The 22,665-nt window shown below is 32.5% G+C and overlaps 1 protein-coding gene across 2 annotated transcripts; it reads right to left on the bottom strand.

Annotated features, from left to right (window-relative positions):
- Nucleotides 1-5,599: 5,599 nt before the first annotated feature.
- Nucleotides 5,600-22,560, bottom strand: LOC146995662 (uncharacterized). 2 transcript variants are annotated; one of them, XM_085821584.1, is made up of 4 exons: nt 12,743-22,560; nt 12,185-12,255; nt 11,968-12,103; nt 5,600-6,096 (listed from the first exon to the last, which is right to left on the bottom strand). In XM_085821584.1, the coding sequence occupies exon 1, from the start codon at nt 13,598-13,600 to the stop codon at nt 12,860-12,862; it is 741 nt and encodes a 246-aa protein (XP_085677710.1). In that variant the 5' UTR covers nt 13,601-22,560; the 3' UTR covers nt 5,600-6,096; nt 11,968-12,103; nt 12,185-12,255; nt 12,743-12,859. The 2 variants fall into 2 exon arrangements, with proteins under 2 accessions (XP_085677710.1, XP_085677709.1); XM_085821583.1 differs by having other exon boundaries at nt 11,968-12,255.
- Between the last annotated feature and the right edge of the window lie 105 nt (nt 22,561-22,665).

Here is a 22,665-nt window from a genome sequence, read left to right as displayed (position 1 = left end):
CAGGATAGCTTATTTGAATACGGGAAAGCATACTAGTCTTATCTGCTGAGGGGAAATGAGGACTTTCTAAAGAAAACTGGATCAAATTCATGTTTCAGATGTAAATACTGTGAAAACCTATCATGCAACCAGCGTTCGCATGGGTTCGAACTTGAGTGATACTACTAGTATTCAGTAGTCTTAATCATTCAGCCTGTGAAAGTCTCATAAAACCTCCAAAGTATAGGTGGAAAGAACTGAGCACCTTTGTCGCCTCATCCGAATTTCAGTCCTCTGTTTTAGTGAAATTCTTAGTAACATGTTTCATCTGATATTATTTCTTTATGCCTCTTGTTTTCATAAAGAGACAAATTAGTCCTTAACAATTTAGAATCAGCCATAATTTAAGTTTTAGAAGCTAGAAGTCATTTCTGGCCAATCATCCAAGATATAGGTTTTAATGTGGTTTTGCATGCGATTCTCATGGACTATCTTATAAGACCTACAAAAAGCTTCCGAAATCTGTATTTATCTATCTTAAACTGCTCAGGTAGTTAACTGCATAAACATCACATGTGATTGTGTGACACAGCAAGTCGCTTTTCAAAAGGTAGAACGGATCATTCTAGGAATTACACGTATCCTAATTACCTCTTTGCCTGCTCCCTTTTTCTCATTGACCTATGTTCATCGCCTTTGCTTTCCTTTTCATAGTGGTGCAGTTTCCGAGATGAGATGTCTACTCCAAATCCTTTTGACATCCTCACCGTCCCTCTCTGTCTTCTGACATCTCGCGAAGACGGTACTACTCACGTATAAGAATTATTTGAAAAATAAATGAATTTTATTCATTGTAAATTCCCGAATTATTTAATTTACTATATTCTGTATGGTTGCTAAGGCAGGCTCCACAGATACACTACCTATCAATTCTTGCAGAACTGGACAGGCTGACTGCCAGTACATTGTGCATTTCGATGTCCGACGAAAAATGCTTTCCTTCTGGAACATCTATGTGTTTGGCTCACTACTGTCTTCAACCTGTACAGACTGATATTATATATCTGGTATCGATTTTACCTGCCTTCTAATGGACTCATAGATAATATCAACCGAAAACGCTTAAGATAGCACTTATCTGCATCATTCGTTCTAACCGATGATTTTAATGACTCTTTGTGGAATCCTCTTTGAGGAAGTAAGGATAAGAACTTAAATATATAAACAGAGCTACTAAGTATGTCACTGCGTATGCCTCCATAATGATAGATAGCAAACCCATATCTACAAACTTAAAAGGCTACTTCACAGCACTGATCTGGTTATATGTATGCCATTACATCTATCATTTTATACATTTAGAATCTAGAGTGATCCATTCCCAATATTTGCGTCTTTTAAAGGAATATGAATGTTGGACATATTTAGAGTTCCAAGGTTTCTTTAAGAGTGAGAGACTTAAACTTGTTTCCCTCTCTAGCTTTTCTTACGAATGAAAAAGTAAGGTGTGTAAAAATAGATGATACTGTGAAGGCCGTTACTGATCTGTTGTCCAGGCGTTCAGAAACCACAAATCTGTATTCCTACGTCATCAGACAGACTTCCTAGATACATATCTAAAATCATAACAGAACCCTATGAAGAGAACTTTAGTTAAGACATATAAGGGAAACCCTAGTCTCAGAATATTAGCAATTCCATGCTGAAGCATTCGTTGACTAAGTCTTTTATTAGTTTCCCTTCTTACAGAGGTCCTTTCTTATAGAGGTTGTAGCAGGGCATTTAATGTTTGGCATTGAGAAATCCAAAAAATAAAACTTGGAAAAGTCAGAATTTCAATAATGTTCCGTTATATATTAAAAAATGCTTTTTACTATATTTGCCCATCAGCAGCCGAGCGGTAAAATCACTGAACACTGATAGTTCGGCCCGTGGTTCGAATCTCGGAGAATGGGCTGGCTGCATGGGTGTTTTCTTGATTTTCCCCATGTGTAACGTATATACGTGGCAGTTCCCTTTAAAGAGTCCTCCAAGAAGGCATCCCTCCCTTGTCAGATAGCCCTTGAATGTTTAGATGCAATCAAACAAAACGAACGAAATCGCCAGAATTTTGCACTAAAGAATCACCTACGCAAACTTCTGGGGGAGGATGGCATACTGCAGCCTTGATCATTATTTAGAAGAAAATGATAATACCTTTATTAATCACAATGGTTTTCTAGAAAAGGAGATCAATACTGAAAATGTACTTCTGTTCAGAGCTATATTTTCTGCTTTTTTTAAGAGGAATCACTTGATGTCAATATTTTTGTGACAAAGAAAAAAGTGTATGAATTAGAGTTTTCTAAAATCTCTTCATTGTTGTTTGCAGAGACCTTCCAATTTTTAAACAAAAATTTCTCAAAGAACTGGTTGTTTCTCATAAAAACTGGTACTTTGTTGTTTTAAGTCATTAACTCTTTCCAAAATTTTTGGAGTGTTATGTTATGTAGGTTATTAAATTATCTGCAGTATATGAAACCTTTTGGCTGACTGCCAATAACCATCAATATTTTTAATGGGCACTGCTGTTCTTTAGTTTTAAAATCTGTTCAGTCCTTTTTTCACTGTCTTACACCGGTAAACTAGGTAGTGTGTGTGATTATGGCAAAGCCTCGAGGGCTATCTGGCTAAGGGGAGGGATGCCTTCGTGGATGACTTTCTAAGGGAAACTGGCTCGTATACACGTTACACATGGGGAAAACCACGAAAACGTCCATGCAGCCAGCCCGTTCGCGGGGTAAACTAGGTAGGCGTTCATCTCCACTGGCTGCCAATTCATAGGCCAGTAGTGATCTTCATGGGTACAAGTATTCTTGGATTTAATTAAAAAAAGTATCTAAATTTACTGCAATATCACATATCAGGGATCTTTAACTTGTAGGTCTCTGGCGGTGAAACAACACTGGCAGGCATCCATGTTCTTCAATTTTAATTAAAAATGCTATTTAAATTTAGTGCACTACTCTGTACTAGTGAATCTGTTTGTTAACAAGTGACAACCAAGCTTTAACTTTTTTTTGGATCGGATGTTATAAATTATGTAGGGGCTACCTTTCTCATGGAAACAGCCTCACATTAACTGAAGATTTGGAACATCTATTCACAGACTACGTGGTTTGCTTCTAGCAGTCACTGCACCTAAGGTACAAAAAGTTCTCTTTGATTTCAAAATTTTTTAGAAATCTGATCGTCCAGTGCTTAGTAACCATTCTTGGTACAAAATGCATCCATTCTGCACTCCTGCCTTCGGATCTCACGTCCAAAAGGTAACACAACTATTATTATGCCTGAATAGATGATCTAGAAATATCCCTCTGCACATATGAAACTTTTAAATTATTTCAGAATTTTATTAAAGATAACAGTCATGTTCTTAACTGTAGCATTTTTATGAATACAGACAAGAATATAATAATTATATCTATACAAATGTTTCTAGGTTCCCTAATCACATCTGTTTGGCTGTTATGTATAATACAACACTACTTTAAATACCTTATATGGCATTGAACCTATGGTAACGTTTTTAAAAAGTACAAAATCTTTTTTATAGATATATTAAATTTGTGATGAAGCCACGGTTAAGTTTTATACTCCATAAACACAACGTGGTTTAACATAGTAAAATCTAAATTTTTTTTTGTAGTTTTTTCAACAGTTCACAACAATTTTATTTATATGTAGTAGTATTTTAAAACTGTACTTGGACGTATTCTTGTCTTTACTTACCAGTTTAGAAAATCTGGAAAATGTTTGGTATATACTTGATACTGTATAATGCATTTAATTTGCACCAACAAAACCAATTCTTATTTTTGTTTCGCTAATACCTTGCAAAGTTCATAGGATATGTTTCATGTTTTGCAGGTGTAATCTTTGGCATGAAAATACAGTTATATCTTGAACAGATCACTTCCACATACACAAATGATATACCATAACACAAAATATTCTGGTGAAATCCTATCTGAAATGATCTAAATTTTTGTGTCATGTTTCTCAGTATAAATCATACACACCAATACAGAACAGTATCTCGTATCTAAAAAATATTTTTTAGTTCCTTACGTATATCATTACAGTATTCATTTATGAAACCTCTCATTTTCTAAAAATGCAGGTTTTATTCCATATACTTTTGACACTTTGACGTTTTCAATCTGTAATAGTGCTCAACTAGACCCAATATTTAAAATTGCTTGTTGTAGGCTTTTTACACCCCTATTCTGCATATCACAATATTAGTTGCTGTTATAATCAGTCACATTTATTCATGCTGTGAGAGAAAAACAGCAAGTTCAACATTGATGAAATAATTAACACTTAATTCCAAGAACCATTCCTACTATATTATGATACAAATTTAAGAGATTTATGAATGTGTTAGAATTGTAAAGTTTTCCGTTTAATGAAAACATTAGGAAATGTGACTTCAAATGGTTGCTACAGAATATTACAAGTTTGAATTTAATTGCACACTTTTGCCCAATTCATGCACTATAGAACCTCATTATTTTGGTTTAGTAGATTAATAATTAGATATCAGATTAGCATTAAGTTTTATTTTCTGAGTCATAGAGCATCCAAGAATAGAAATGATAATTAATTTAACACTTCAAAATATACTCATGTGCATGAAAATAACTGCAACTGATGCAAAATGGGAGAAAACATGGTCTTTGTAAAAGCAGTGTTTGTTCTTTAGTTATGAATGTTTAAATCAAAATCTGGATTTTATGTATATGCTATTATTATTAAATTTAAATGAAATACATGTATATGCTTAGAGCAAATATTCACTTATTTTTAATGTGTCAAACAATTTATGGATATTAAGAGTTCTGCAGAAAATTCAACTCTTTGAAACCATCCATGCAAATGGGAAACAAAGAAATTTCAGCAAGTACTTCTGTAATGACAGGAAATAATAATAGGCATTATCTAACTATTAAGTAACGATAAGACTTATTCTAGAATTAAAATTATTTAATTTCCTGAATGCTTTAATATAAGTCTGGCTACACTCTTCTGTGTGAAAGACCACAAGCCCTTTGCCTGACACACAAACTTTTAAGCCTCCTTATTTTGCAATAAATAGTTAAAAATTAAAGAATGGGCTGTAACTTTAGCACTCATTTTTCATAATTATTATAAGACCAGTATATTCATCTTTTTGATTAGCAGCAAGTTCACTCCTATTTCTTTGTTTTTGAATGTTGAAAAATTAAAATATCTAATTATTGGTAGCTCTTTTGATATTGGAATGTGTGAAAGTTTAATTTGTATACAGCTTTACGTACTGAAACTTAACAAATATGCAAGTACTCTTATTAACCAGCGAAAAAAAAAAGTGTCCACATTTTTAAGTGACTATAGTGTTTTTTAATCTTAATCAATGAAAATCAATTGATATCATGGATGATGAAATAAAGAATGAAAATATATTTTATTTAAGAAGAAATTGGGATAATGTATTAGTCAATGTCTTGTAAGAAACACTACTTATATTATGCTTCATAGATATGACTAATTCCTAATATGTGGAGTAATTTTCAGTAAAAAATAATTCAACAATGGATAATTTTTTCCCCAGACTTTATTCAGAATACATAATAATTATTTTACAAAGTTTTTATTCATCTTTTATTTCTGAAAATAAAGACATATCAGATAAAATTCCTTGACTAGAGCATAAATATTATTATTCAACCATATTACTCAAAAATTTATGAGTTTCAGTTTCAGAAAATTCTCCTGGCAGAGCTTGCTCTTGACTTTTAAATACGTACCAGATTCCTGCCAATCGTTTACTGAAAAATAAAGAAGACTAAATTCAATTGTGAAACAGCCAAGATCACTGAAAATAATGCACTATTCATTTTGCAAACATAAGCCTGAAATATTAAAAATGATCAGATTGAGATCAGATATGAGATTATTTATGAACAGAAAAATTTGCAGTACTTGCATACTATCCCATTGGCCATGAAAATTGGTGCAGAACCACTAATCATTCCTGAGGAAATCCTTCACAGTCAATGGGATGAAGTGTTAAGTACAAATTCTCTGATTCCTCTTTAAAAATAAGAGAAAATTTTGGCATGTAGGTCCCCGAGAATGCATTGTTAACATAAAATGAACTATTCTCTATTATCCACAATAGGGGGTATCACCCTGGCCAAAAGGGTTCATTGTTGCCTACTTTAACAATTTTCTTTTATACTACCAAGTTACATACAAACATAAGCATTTTTATTTGTTTATTGGCCATATAACATCATTACAAAATAAAGCAAACTAAAAAAAAAAAGTTTTTTTATAGAAACTGTATGGCAACAGATGAATTGCAAAATATTTGTCCATTATACTTTATATTTTTCAAGCATCACCAAAGGAATGGAATGCTGTCCTGAAAAACATTTCTTAATTTAAATTTCTTTAAATATATCAATCACTTAAAATTATATGCTTGTATATCAATTTCCAGAATTCAGTTATATTAACTGGCGTATTTAAACTTTGATTTTTAATCCTCTGATAAGCATAGTAGCATACTAAAACACCACAGCTCATATTATCAGTTTGCAAAATATGTGAAGGACAAATTACTTTCCATTTAGTGCTAGTAGCAAATATTTTAGCTAAAACCTCACACCATGTATGAATTAAAATTTGATACTCTTGCCCACATGATTTATTTTGTGGATCATAAAATTCAAAAACCATATCTGGAATATTTACTATTATTAATATCCAATGACAATTTAAATTTGCAGGGATAAAAAATAATTTCGCTGATTTCAATCTTGTTAGTAATGGATCTTTAATACAAAAATTTGGTTTAGGAATTTGTAAATTAGACTTAACAAAGGCAAAATCTTCATAACTGTTTAATATTTTAAATAAAAAAGCATCAATTATAGTGTTATAGAGCCATCCTTTTCGAAAACATGAAGATACAGATTTAAACAAGTATTCTTCTTCATTACTTATAAAAGGATCTATAGATTTTAACATATATGGTGTAATTTCAATATCATGTATTTTTAAACATGATTTGGTCAAATCTTTATTCATTCTAACACTTACTGAAAAGTTTTGCTCTGCTGAAGATAAATTTATCTTTTCCTGTGTACAAGGTGGAACATTCTCGGTTAAAATATTATAAATATATTTTCTAAATAGAAGGGTATCTAAAGGAAGATTTAAGGCTAATTTATTTACATGTTGAAATGCATAATAACAGATGAAGACCCCACAACTGCTTTCATCATTTTGTAAAGCATGCGGTAGACACTGAATATCCCATGAACCGTTAATTTGTAACTCACTGTTAATTACATTAGACCATTTATTAGTTAAGTTTATGTATTTTGGATTGCATGAATTTATTAACGAGTCATATAAATAAAAGGTATTTTTCTTTAAATCTGCTATGATCAGAACCCAATGAGAATCAATGCAAGCAGGAATCAATAAATATTTGAAAGATTTCAAAGAAACAGGAAAAACATTTCCAAGTGATAATGCATCAGATAAGATAAGCTGGGTAATCGAGGAATCAGCAAAAGTATATTGATCATCACTTTCTAAAATTTTGTATAAAAATGCATTTATGATTACATCAAATAACCACGCCCTAACAAAATCTGTACAAACCGATTTTATAAAAAATTCTTCACTTTTACTGATATAAGAATCTAAAGACTTTAAAGCAATACGATTGATACTATAGCAGCCAATCTGTAAAATTCTTTCAGATATATCTTCGCTAGATTTTAATGGAAGGGAAAATGATTTATTTTGATCAACACTGGTTAAATCACATAGATATTTATCACTGTCATTTAAATCAAATGCTACGGCTTTAAATTTAATTTTCTTTTCCACACATTCATTTATTTCTGGGTCATCTACATTATCATTAAAATCTTGATTCTTATTCTGCTGACATTTCTGTAATTTTCTCTTTTTAGAAGTTTTAAACAATTGTGGGTTAAGTTTTTGATTTGGTGAAACTGGACATGATGCACTTGAAACTGCTCTTGAATTTTCATTCGAGTTTAAAATTCCTCTACATTCTGAAACTAATGAATTTAATGTTGTATGAACACACTTTAACGTGACATTTTGGACTTTTGGTTGTCTTATTAATTGCAGTAATTCTTCTACAAGCTTTTCACATGCATTTACTCTCTGTTCAATACTTTGTGGATTGTAATGATTAACAGAATACACATTTATTGATTTCATACTTTCATTGCATTTCTAATTCGATTCAAGATTAATCCCCGAGGGATTAAACACCCAATCATTTTGTTTATTAAGGAATGAATGCACTTTATGTATATGTTTGCACATCAATTTATCTAAGCAATTGCAGTGATAAAAGTGACTACACAATGAGACACATGATACTTTAGGGCATCTATAAAAGCAAAAATCCTGACACGGACAAATTTCATAAAGACGCTGCACAGTATATATTTTATTTTTTGTCTGAGAACAAACTGTCCAAGAAGTATCAGAGCATTTATTTACATCACTGTCCCTAATTTTTAGTCCTCTCTGATGCCTACTTAAACAAGAAATGGAATTTCTGGGAGATACATTAGTGTATAATTTATAGGTATGATTTAAATATTTATCTTTCTCAATTGTCAGAAGTGTAGAAATTAAAATATCTAATCGTCTATTATGTCTCCGCTTATAATAAACAGTTTTCAACTGATTGTGAAAAGATTCACAGTACATGTTAGTATCAGTAAATGCATGTGGAAAGTTCTGATAACACAAAGCCCATTCCTCTAATCTATTTTTATAATTTTCAGAAAAATATTCAATAAAATCTCTACTTTTCCTAGAATAGTCATTCAAAAACTTACTTATTTGATCATGAAAAGTGATCTGGTTTCTTTCATGTAATATATTTGTTAATTCTCCTAGCATTTTTTGTCGCACTTCCTTATCTACCACTTTAGAATTAAGTTGCCGGAACCAACTTTGGCGTATGTGACACGAACATAAAAGATGCTTAACATCTTGACCAAAAACCTTTGAAAATGCAGGATATGTAACTTTGTCATCATCTGTCATTACACAGTTTACATATAAATTTGGTACATGACACTTTAAACTATTAAATAAACAATAAAGAGTGTCAGCATCTAGAAAATTAGTAATAAAATGAGCAACTGGATAGCCACAACCAAATTCATCAGGTACTATAAGATTAAGAAGGTAAAAATCATACTGGTTAGTCTTATGTGTAGATTCGATACATAAAATTTCTGTACAACCTTTTATCATCATTTCTTTCTGTTCATGCGTCTGAAGACCAAGAGCAAACGATACTTTATGATTTGGAAGATTATCTAGATCAGTTGGACCGTACAAAGTTTAATTATTCTGAGGCTTATATAATAACACAGGATTGTATGCTTCACATTTTAAAGTTTCAATGATTGAATTAACAGAAACTGCATCACTACTTGGACGCAATGAATTGTTTAAATATCTAGAATAAGCAGAAATAGTTTTACGGGAGACAAAGCTTTCCTTTACAGGGAAATTATTTCTATTCTCGTGATTTCCTGATCCATCTTGTAAGATATCCCTTATTTTTTGTGGAGGCACAGACAAACGTAAATTTGCTTTTATCAAACACCGCTTACTTTGTTTCAATGGCTGATATTTACAATTTTCAAACTTTTGCTCATGATTATGTTTAGGAAAGTAAAAAACAGAGATTTTATTCATTTTTTCACAAGCCCATATTCTGACCGGACAACATACACTTTTTGAAACTGTACCTTTTTCATTTTTCCGACTAGTTTTTTTTTTCAAAATCAGAATAACCTTGCGTGGTAAACTGACAACAATAATAATGATAAGTTTTAGAATTTTTCGTTACTTTAGAAAACTTTCTGAATGAAGTAAATGCCAAGGTTCCTTCCAGTTCTAGCCAATCTTGAAAATAACTCATTGTTTCAAATGAATATTCTTTTAAGTTATTTAAATTATGTTCATCTGCTAAATGCTTATTAAAATTTAAAACATATGTAAAAGACTTATGGCAATCAGGTATGAAGCATACATACAATTTATTAACTTCTGTACAAAATTTCTTATGTTTAAAAAATGATAATTTGCAAGGATAACATTTATTACAATTTAGACATTTCCGAGGGTAAACTGATGAAAAATTTTGTTTAAAATCAGGTACTTGTTTATTTGAACTTTTTTTTTCTTTTTTTGTGGTTATAAAATGAATTCTTCGATTTATAAGTTTTCAAGCATATTTCACATTTACGAAGATAAGCCATTTCTATTTTATCACTAATACATTCTTTGGTTTCTAATTTTTTAGCACTCAATACATTATCAATGTTTATAAGAATATTACTCTGAGGAGAAGTTATTGAAAGTTTAAAATTTTCAGTTTCAAGTTTTTCTTTGCAATTTTTTTATGATTATTAAAAGAATTTTTAGTTTTATAGTTTTTTTTACAAATATCACATTTTCTAGGATAAAGCGATGGTGCATTACAGTCAATTTCGGACCCCCTCCAGTCAGAATAGGACACATAGACTTATTTTTCCTCACTTGACAATTAATTTCACTGCTTTCTACATGATCTTTTAGTAAACAAAATTTATTAAAGTGAAAGAAACTTAGGCCTGAACTACAAGAAGTGCTTTTTCTGGTCATAGAAATGTTCTTTTGCTGCAAAACATAACTAGAGGCAAAGTCAGAGTAAAAATCATCTTTTGTTGTACACAATTTAGGTTGTGAAATATCAAAATTTGTTGAATCATTTTTTAAACTCCCTTTGCCACTAACAGAAGCACAATACAATGGATAACAATCACTGAAAGAAACAGCACTTGCCTGTTGTACACTACAACCAGCAGCAGTGACTGCATTCTTTAGTGATGATCCCATGTAGGCCATTACACTTCTTAGGCGCAAAACAGCTGAAGCAGCATTCTTCAGATGCAAACTGCCACTAACAGTCAAATCCCTCCTTGGACACAAACCATCACCAAAAGCACGAATTGGTTTCTTCTGAAAACTAGCAATTGAGACAGTAGTGTTCGTAGAAGAATTAACAGTGGAACTAGCACTGCTCCTCAGAAAACGGCCAGAACCATGGACTGCAACACGCCTGGAAGAGTCAACATCAGCAAGGATATCATTTCTATTCTTCCATTCTGGGAGTGACGTTATTCCTTGAATGCAAACCAGAAGCAGCATTCTTCGGATGACAGCCAGTATCACGGACACCAACAAGTCTAGAATGACAGCCAACACCGGGAATGACAACATTCTCAGGACTTAGGCCTGGGGTAGCAACGTTCCTTGGACGCAAATCAGAACCAGAACGAGGGACGGCAGCATTCCTTGGACGTGAACTAAAACCATTGACATACTTAAAATGAGAGCCAACACTACATATGGCAACATTTCTAGGATGACATCTAGGTTTAGTCCCATTCCTTACATGCAAACCAGAACCAGTTCTATGGACAGAAGCGTTCCTTCGGCGAGATCCACCACCATGGCCAGCAATGCAAAGAGACCGAGAGCTAGCATCTGGGTTGGCAACGTTTTTCGGATGTGAGCCAGGGGTGGTATCATTTTGCAGATGCAAACTAAAACCATCTGTGTGGTTAACAGCATTCTTCGAATGAGAGTCACCACCATGGACAACACATTTAAAACGAGATCCAGCACCAGAAATAGCAACCCTCTTCAGCCGAGAGCTAGAAGCAACTTTAGCAGCATTTCTCAAATCAGAATTAGCCTTCTTAGTAGCATCTACAGCACAACCATGCTTTAAAACAGTTGAATAGAGAGGATAAGAAGGGCTTGCAGAAACAAAAGAATCAGAGGTGGAAAATCCAATGTAGTAAGTGAAACACAAGGCAATACAAAAGGACTTACCTTTGTAGAAACTGGCTTTGAAGTCAAAACAATCTTGATATTATCCAGGAAAACTGCCGCAAGTTTCTTGTTCCCCAGACGGTTTAGATGTAATCCATCCCTAGCCAATAACTTAGCTCCAAAATGATGAGACGACCTGCAAATAAAAAAACGCTTCTCGATTTTGGCAGTACTTTTCAAGTTGAGAATTAATTTCTACAATCTTTCTATTAATTACCTGTAAACGGTTCAAAGCTGCTACTCGCTGATTTAAAGTTGTGAAAAAATCTTCACCACGTGGTAGGATATCTGAAATGATAACATTGATATTCAGGTTCAAACGTTTAATATCCTTAAAGAGGCAATCGTACTTTTTAAGAATATCTTCAACACTGTCATTCGAATTGTTGGTACCAACATGTACCAAAATCAAATGGTATCGATTGTCCAAAAAGGATATCTTACGTCTTAACCTTTCTATCGTTGCACCAGGAAAAGAATGTAAATCTACTTCATAATTCAGAAGATTCGCTGGTAAATATTCATCCAAATATTTAACCATTGAATCTCCAATTATAAGTAATTTCATCTTTTTTGGTTGCATATCGGCAAAACAAACAACTACAAATCGAAACACAGATCAATAATTATATATGCTGTAAATAAAATGCAACTATAAATTCAATGAAAATCAAACACTAATCATAAATATAACAAAATACAAATAATTATTAATAGAAAAAATGAAGATAAATAGCTGAAGGAAAGCGAGAAAAATGGCGCAAAAAATACACACCTCACACTCGCTAATTAACACGTGAACTAAATTAGCGCCAATTCTTGACCTCGCGGAAAAATTTACGGGAAAAAAATAACGCCAAATGCTCGCCAAGCTTTGTTGCCAACGGAGATATCAAAGGTACATATCCGGTGATGACGTAGAGCACACTTCCGGGTTCCTATTTGCGGAATTCTGTAAAACTCCACACATAGTTTGTAAAGTGGGTGAATTTTCTTGCAATACTGGAGCACACTGCTTAAGCTGCACATCAACTTCTGTCATCTCTGCATCACATGCATTTTCAGGTGGTTCAATACTCGCGAACTGCGACTTCATAACTTCACTATCAGTTTTGACGAACTTAAAGATCGCATTTTCACTTTCTTCCACTTCAGGCACTTGAGAATCAAATTCTACTTTCCCATCTTTTATTTCTTCATGTTTTCGTTCTTTATCTTTAATCCCGTTAGTTGTTTCATCTTTCATTTCTTGATCTTCCTCAGACAGTTCATTAGCTACTTTCTTCATTTCTTGATCTTTTGATTCTTCAGAAGCCATTTCTCTCATATCCACATCGTCTTTTATGGCTCTAGTTTCTTCTGTAAGCTCCACTTTCACCTGTTGGAGTTGCTCTCGTACCTTTTCTTGGCCCACATTTATTTCTTCTCGCCGGACTTTCTTCTCTTCCAGTCCGGCTTTCATCTCTTTCAGTGCGGCTTTGATTTCAGCTTTCATCTCATGATATCCGGCTTTCATTTCAGCTCTCATCTCTTGATATCCGGCTTTCATCTCAGCCCTCATCTCGGCTAAGAAGTCCATCAGAGTCTTCGTTTCCTCTGTCATGGCTTTTTTCTTCAGGCGGGTCACTGACATTCACTCGCAAGTCCCACTTCTGTCACCAATTGTTGCGTTCTTTCTTACTTCTGGCACCAGTTGTAACTTTATTTTCTTCCTTCATGTTCGTACGGGGTTCGTAGATTTGGAGTGAATAACGACGACACTTGATGAAGTGAGTGAGTAAGTGAGCGCCACCAAGGACGACCACTGACCTGGCCTTAGCCTCATAGTGTGATATCTTCCTGGCAGAAACCATCTACTCTCTGCTCCGGGAACGCAGCCGAATAGACGGCTAAGAGCCTCATAAAGTCTACATGTAAGCTTGGATGTTGTTGTACGGGGAAAGAGTATCCTGTTAGGAACTACTTAAAATTAAGCAAAGAAGCAATCAAAAGACTATCGAAACACACTTTATTAGCCAGTATTATCAGGACAGCTCCAAAGTCACTTTTTCAGTCATCGTAGATCTACTATAAACACTCGCTGGAACAATCAGCGACACAGCCTTCAGGTTATCAGGCTATCACGGTGAAGACAGCTTCCTGAAAGCATCCGACTCTGCTTTCCAGAGTACAGCTCCCGACTCTGCTTGATCGTTCTCGGAACTCCACGTACTCTCCAGACTCTCCACGCTACAACTCGCGATGCACTCGACGACACACGAGCACAGCTCCCGACTCTTCGGTTCAGTCGTTCCCGGAGCTCAACACGCTCTCTCGACGATGCACTAAGAGACACCTTCGGTGTACTCGACGACCTACTCGGCATTGGCTGCCCGGCTGTCAACTAGATCGACTCCGCAGCGATTAACTCGCTAGACGAGACACCAACTCGATACTGACTAACTCGCACTCTAGACGAGGCACACACACTAACTGATTGCGGACCAGCAGGGTTTATATAGCTTTCGGCTTGTGTTCGGGAACATTCTGCGCTAAACCGGTAAGAATTCGTTCCAGAAGGTTCTCCAACCGTCCATGGTATATCGTCAATTTTGTCGCCAAATGTACGATTTCTTGCCAAATGTGGCAACCTTGCCCTCCTTTACCATTTTATGGCGACCCTAAAACTGCTTTGCGGGGAAGCCATCTCACCGCGCATTTACGACAATATGTTTCGTAGCAATATGTTGATGCTTTTGCTTTGCCAGATCTTTTCATTGCCAATTTCAGATTGCCAAAATTTATAGTTATTTTAATTTGCGATGAATTGAGAGAGTATTTGGAGCCACATTCAGAAAACAAGAACGTAATTTCTACTGAACGGTTATTTATACTATTCCTGAAATTATAGATATAAATTGTAAATATATGCTTTAAAAATGTAGAAGATAATAAGTTTATCAAGTACACAAACCTTCTTCATTTAATACAAATATAGACATCCGATAAGCTTCTACTCGATTTATGTACAACAAGAATTACGTTTATTTTAAAATCTAACAGTTACCCACATAGCACAAAAACATCCTTGGGATATCCCAAGGATGTTGCTCGCGAGATATACGCACATCCTCAGGACATCCCGGAATATCCCGCGAACCTCCTAAACACCTCCTCCCGAGTGCTTAATGTCACATCCCGGGATATCCTCAGGACATCCTAACCAAGTCCCATCGACAGCGTGCGGGATGTTATTAGGATATGAACTCCTACTTACTACATCCTCAGAACATCCCGGGATATCCCACAAACCTCCTAAGCACATCCCATTATATCCTAAAAACATCCTATCTATGTCCCATCGACAGCATATGGCATGTTATTAGGATTTAAAGTCCTACTTACTACATCCTCAGGACATCCCGTAATATCCCAATTTCCTCCTAAACTCATCCTCCTGAGCGCTTAATGTCACATCCCAGTATATCCTTAGAACATCCTATCTAAGTCCCACCAACAGCGTATGGGATGTTATCAGGATTTGAAACACTAGTTACAATATCCCTTTAACCTCTTAAATACATACTCTCAACTGCTTAGTGTTACATCCCAGTATATATACAGAGGAAAATTCCAGTGAAAGTATGTGAAGGTGTGATGATCTAAAACCTACTTTTTTTTTACACAGATAGTCTCAAATTGTTCTCCTATGGTTACTATGGAAAAATCAGAAATGTTGAAAATATTTATACAACTTATTTTGTTTTTAAATCTGAATTTGTGAATATATTAAAACTGAGCAAGGAAATTAAAATGAATTATTAATACAAAATATTAAAACTGAAAATTTTGCTTTTATTTTTAAGATATTAAAAATCTTTTGATCATTTTTAAACATCCAATAGCCCCCAAATTGAATTATTCATAATTAAATTATTTTACAAAATCAGTTTCTAATTTCAGTTAATTTGTATTAAAAATTGAATAATAAAATTACCCATTTAATAATCTTTACATAAATGAATCATCTTTCTTTAAAACATGTAAGGAATTTATAGTGTTTTGATGACACTGTTGGGTGTGTATTTAATTATGGCAAAGCACACTAGGGCTATCTGCCTAAGAGGAGGGATGCCTTTGTGGAGGACTTTCTAAGGGAAACTGGCTCATATACACGTTACACATGGGGAAAACCACGAAAACGCCCATGCAGCCAGCCCGTTCGCGGGATTCGAACCGCGGACCGAACTACCAGTGTTCAGCGAATTTACTGCTCGGCTGCTGGTGGGCATCTGACACTGTTGGGAAATTGTTAAAAGGAATAAATTGTATTTTTAAAACTAAATCAATTCCTAGCCTCAGAATAAATAAATATGTTTTCGTAACATGAGAATGCTGCAGGCTTTTTTATATATTTAATATTTAGTTGTAACAATTTGACATTATGTTAACAATTCTTTATATCATTCAAAAGGTAACTCAAGAAGCTCTTCTAAAATTCTATCTTTCTGCTCACACAATTAAAAAAAAATCTGAAAGGCCTCAGATTTTGGCAGTCACTCAAAGAGGCTAAAAGTTTATGACTGCATAGATTATCAATACAGATGGAGCAGTGGAAATAGCAAAACATTTTATAAGATACTGACACCAGAAAGTTATATATCTTCTATATATTTGAAAAATGAAGAAATATATCATGTAATTATGTAGAAATATTAAAATGTTTTCAATTAGATATATCATGAATTAAATGCATTTTAAATCAATCAGATTAAAAATTTTAAAAAGCATTGTTAAGAACTGTGTGTAATGCTTTTAAATAGCTTGGCTTGTTAGTCAATAATATATTAGATTTTAAAGGTAAATATGTTAAATTTTGCCAAATGGCAAGACTTGAATGAAAAGCGAAACAAGTTTATGACTGACGATATGAAGTCACATTTCAAAACTAATAGCCCTTTTAGATTAAAAAAAAAAAAGTTCTGAAAATAATTTGCAATGGTTCATTGGTATTATTTTACGCAAAATTCAGTAAAATGAAATTTACCCGTTGAAATCAACACCAAATTAAACTTTGTAAATTCTAGCGCATGTTAAAGGTTGTCTCATCCAGAATTTTATTACTAACCATTCATTTCAGAGCAAAATAAAACAGTAATTGCCATTTATATGACAATCAATATCAAAATTTTAAATCTGCATTTTACGCAACATAGAAAAACCTCAAAAGATCTACTGTTTACCATGAAATTAAGGCATTTTATTCTGCTATCAACTCTACCAATTATTAATTCCATTAAGTATATTCAGTTCACTCTTTCTGCTCAATATATGCAATGTAAAATTTTCCATAAATTTATTAATTCATTTTATTTTGAGGTGAGCTTTTATTCAACTCTCAATGTCAACGAGAATGTTTAGTTCATTTTTTATTCGGTCTCAAAAGAGAAATCAAAATACGTGGATTTATGTACGTGTATTTATGAATCAAAATACATGAGAAATCAGTGAGAAAAGCACTTCTACCTTAAACTGTGATTATATATAACAAATGCAGTGAATTATAGTTAAAAAATAGTGAAAATATTTATATTTCTGAACTATTTCATATATAACATTTTCAGTTTCGCATATGTGGCAATTTAAGAACTTTTTTACGTATACCAATTTTTTGAAATAAATGCAAATTTTTGTATCTTCAAGGAAGCTTATTCTTTCACCTTTAGTATATAAGTAATGGTAATTTACCAGATAAAATTACTTAATGGGGAATATAGAAAAATATCTAACCACTTACCTTTGTGACTTCATCTGCAAAGAGACTAAAAAAGTAGTTCAGCTAAATCTGCTATAATAAATATTTATAATAATGCTAAATTATGCAATATCTATTAATATGACAAATTTTTGTAAAGCTATTTATTTGGATGAAAAATAAACACATTCAGAAATTTATGGCACTATATCATGATTAACAGAGGAAAAACACTTTTCAAAATTCAAAATAGTTTTTATTAATCCAATTTATCACATTTTATTTGAATTCATGAAAAACAATCTTATATTCATGTATTCTTATGTATATAAGAACTCTTGATAAATTGGATCTCTGTCATTGCCTTTCACAGCACCTAAAATAAAATAAAATAAAATAAAATAAAATAAAAAAAAAAAAAAAAAAACACTCACAATTATTATATGTGAATATAATTCATAATTAAATTTAAACAAATGACTATTAGAATGCAAATTAAAGGAAGCATTTAAAATATTTTAACATTTAGTACCTATAAACAGAGTAGCAATTATTTGATTTTTCGATTATAGTAAAATAAACATGGGGGATGCTTTTTAAAATTTTTTATGTCAGAAAATAAACTCAAACCACCAGCTGAACATATGAGCAGTTTTATCAATCAGCCACTGGTAGGTAACCTGGATACTGAATCAACATATAAAGTTGCCAAGATAAAGAGAGAAACAAAATTATGATAATCACATCTTACCTATTCATAAAACTATTTTAAATTTAATGTGTAGGCAAGTCCAAAAAGAGTGAGAATGAATTTATTTTGCAACACAAAGTAAAGTCTTGCAGGAGCAAAAAAAAACTTGTCTCATGAGATTGGCAAGTAAAAAATAATTAACTGCATCTGGTAACATTTATCTGACAACACATAAGTAATTGTTAGCTGGGTGCAGAAAATAAAATCTGATCAGGGGCATAGCTAGAGGGGGGCATCTGTCCCTGGGTGCAGAATCCAAGGGGCGCCAAACTGATGTTAGAACATTTTAGAATTAAATGTTTTCCATCTTGGCAAGCAAGAGGGGGCACGAAATCTTCAGTTGTCCCTGAGCGCTGAAAACCCTAGCTATGACTCTGAATCTGATCATGTTAATGCAATTTTAAACTTTTGAATTTAACCGCAGAAATTTACCAAAGAAGTACTTGTAACAGTAGTAAATGAAGATGTGGCTAATCTTTACTGTATGGTACACCTTGGTTTCTGTCTGAAAAAAAAAAATCGCAAAGTGGTATTGGTTGTTTGTGAAATGTGGAAGCCCATTGTGTCAAATAAGTTTTTCGGTAACCCTAATGTTGATAATGTTGGCGAAAGTAGCCTTTGGGTGGGGGGGGGAAAAATTGTCAATAAAAAGGAGTTATTTCTGCAAATATTGCCAACGTGCTGTGATAAATTTAGTTTTGGGCTACTTTTTTTAATAGTAAACCTTTTGTACGGTCCCAGGTTTTTGGTTCTTACGATTCTTTTCAATTGCTGTGTTTGGTTGCACGGAAGTGGTATGGTCTTGTATTTTGAACATGCTATTTATTATTTTGGTGTGGGTACCATCGTTTGAGTATGTCTGAGGTGACTAAGAGACGAAAAATTTAATTGAATTGCTTACCTGGAGGATGGTGGTGGGAAGCCTAAACATATGCATGTAAAAAAAAAGGTATGTTAAAAAAATGACGTTTCATTTATTTTTTTGTCTCTGTGTGTTAATTTTTGTTAGAAGATTTGTTGTTTAATGTTTTTATGTTAGGAAATATGTATTTTTGGTAACTTATTCCTCTCTATTTGTGTATTTTTGGTTGTCTGTGTGTTAAGACAGTGGCGAATTTTTTCTGGTAACTATGATATTTTTAACTTTCTGATTTTCTTAAAGTGAAAATAGATTAATGTGTACATGGACAAAGTTAAGGCAGTGCACAATGCCCAGTTTGTGCAGTTCTCTGTTTTAATAGGTTGATGTGTACATGGACACAGAGTTTGTGTATGTCTTTGACTTCTTATTTTGGTTTTGTGTAGCGGCCACCTTGAAATTGGTGCCGATCCTCTCAGGTGACGATCTTGATATAAAAAAAAAAAAAAAAAAAAGAAACGATTCGCCAAGGGTTACAGTAGAGTAAATTTTTACCAAAGATGTTCTACCATAATCACCATTTCAGTGGTTTAAACACTAGTGGAGCAGTATGCAGAGATGAAGATTTGAGTTTTGTTTACACAGCATGATGGTTTAGGCACTCCAGCCATTACAGTGAACAAAATTATAATAAACATAGCCACAATAATTGTCTATAAATATTGATGCATAACACTGCATTAACTAATATATTTCTTATGCTAGTATATACAGAATCCTTAATCGAAGGGAAAATCAGAAGACTGTGCATGCATTTTCCTTTAACTGAAACATGGATTTGACCATACAAATCTCAGTCTTACGGGACATGCCACACTATGCAGATAGACAGTAAAAAGTGCTTATGTTGTTTTTATTTGTTAGAGGTATGAAATAAATATACTTCTAGATTTTAATTTTTTCTTTTCTTGTTTTACATTTGGATTACCTATCAAAAAGTAAGGAATTTTGATATTATTACAATATCGGAGTTAAAATAACAATTATTGGACATGTTAAAGTAATGAAAATTTTAAATTAGGTTAAAAAGTAACCCTTAATGTGACATATTTTTGAATTAAACTCTATCGACATTAAAAACAACAAAACGTCCCTCTTTAGTAAGGACTTTAATTAACTAATTTTAAATACGGAGCTATGAATGAATTTTTTCCCTTGCACGTTATAATAACTGAAACAAAATTACTCTGATACAGTCAAAATTCCTAAATGCAAGTACATAAAATTTACTTTAGTAATTTAAAGAGATGAGATACACTGAACACATGAATAAATTTCTATCAAAGAATAATTTATTAAATTTGGCCCGTTCCATAGTAAACTTTAACCATTAGATTACATTATTACACCATGTTTTCAGTTTGAAAAGCAAGTCATATGCCAGATCTTGGTTGTAAAAGAAATGCGCAAAATAATATATAGATTATTGAAAAATGATGTATACCAGTGTTTATAGATATGATTAAATGTAACAGAAAATTTACTGTCACAACCACATTTTTAAGTAAAATGTATTATTTTAACATTTTACAATATTTAAGGTATGGCATTAAATGCAACATTATGTGCCTGGATATAAGTTAGTAAATTTAAAAAAAATAATAATAATCAAAGAATGAATGTCATGAAAAATTTCAAAAACAAGCAGAATTTAATTTAGAAGATCTTTAGACACTTATGATAAATAAATTTAAGAATTCTTCATCCAAAATTAAATTATAATTAACTAAAACCAGTTTGACTGACCTTCTACAAAATCCTTCAGCTGCAATTTTTTCTAGCTTGAAAATCAAATTCTTCTCCACATGGTAATAACATCTTAACCAGTTGAAATTCCTGCAGAAAGTTTGATAACACAGTAATAGAATTAATAGAATAGAAAAATTAACACAAAAGTATAGAACATCATTTAAACTTAACATTATTACAAATTTTGGTGCTTTCTGACTATCTGCAAAGCTGTGAAAATTGGCAAAATGGTTAGTTTATGGTTCATATCTACTGCTCTGTTCACAAGTAGTAATTCAAATAAGCACTTTATAAGAAACAAGAAATTTTAGGATGCACACACACAAAAATATATACATTGAGTCAATATTCACATATTTTTCATCCAATGGAATACTATTCAGAAATAAAGATTAAATATAAAGCATGTAAATACATGTGTGTGGTATGCATATTCATAGTTTGCTATTATCGTGTGCATACTCTTGCTGTTTTAGCATAAGTTGAAGCTGTGAGGGCAGATGATAAGAAAGTATCAGAATTTTTCATGTATAAGAAGAAAAGATTGCCCTGACAATAGTATCTCAATTGTTTAGCATTGACATTTACATAGCGCATTAGAAATATATAGTAATATATGTATAATAAAAAGATAATTGCATATTATTAATTAATTTTTTTAAATGCCAAACTTTAACAATTCTTTCACATATAATTAAACAGAATTCTTTCACATGAACATCTAAAATCCATTCTTAACTAAAGAATAAATAATAAAACCATGTAAATTTCTTATCAAGCCCATCATTTCCGAAATGTCAACTTCTGAAAGTTCCCAGCATTTCTCAATATATTATTAAATTACTAAACTAAGCATCAATGATCGTCATGTTCGCTAATGTGGCAATATCTTTCACACTTCTTTGTTACCACAAGTAACAAGTAGGCTTCAATAAATCTTTAACTGTTACATGCTACTTTTGTCTAAAATTTGTACAAATAATAAAATTAAATGAGCTCTTTATAATATGCTCAAAGAAATAATTTTGTATGAAAATTTGTATGTTATATATTGGCCTGATTAATGATTCAGGAAATAATTTGGGTTTTCAAAGTGCTTCCAATAATTCAAATTTCAGCTTGTATCAAAATAAAATCTATAACACAAAGATAAGCAAATTTCCTTATGAACAATGCATTTTAACATTATTCAATCACTGGCAATCACACAGTACTGATTGCTTCAATAAACATTACTGTAACTGTGTTATTTAAAAGACTGTAATGTTTTAATTATTTCCTTAATTAAAACATTACAGTCTTTTCCTCCTTCTAACACCAAAAGAAAACCCAGATAAGAAATATAAAAATATCAATAAAAATAAATTATATTATTGAACATTAATTACACTTATGCATATATTATTTTATTATAAATTATTTCAAAATCAAAGAAGAGAAGGGGGAGAAACTTTAATATTGACATTTCTAAAATGATATAAACATTAATCATTTAGTACAGTTTGTTATTTCAGGCAAAAAGAATTCACTTTTCTGGATAGCATT

Source organism: Stegodyphus dumicola, chromosome 8, assembly GCF_044657685.1.
Source record: "Stegodyphus dumicola isolate Sdum_Otavi_A_Nest chromosome 8, ASM4465768v1".
Classification (NCBI taxonomy): Eukaryota; Metazoa; Arthropoda; class Arachnida; order Araneae; family Eresidae; genus Stegodyphus; species Stegodyphus dumicola.
The sequence above is the reverse complement of the archived record's forward strand: the minus strand, read 5'-3'. Positions and strand labels throughout refer to the sequence as shown.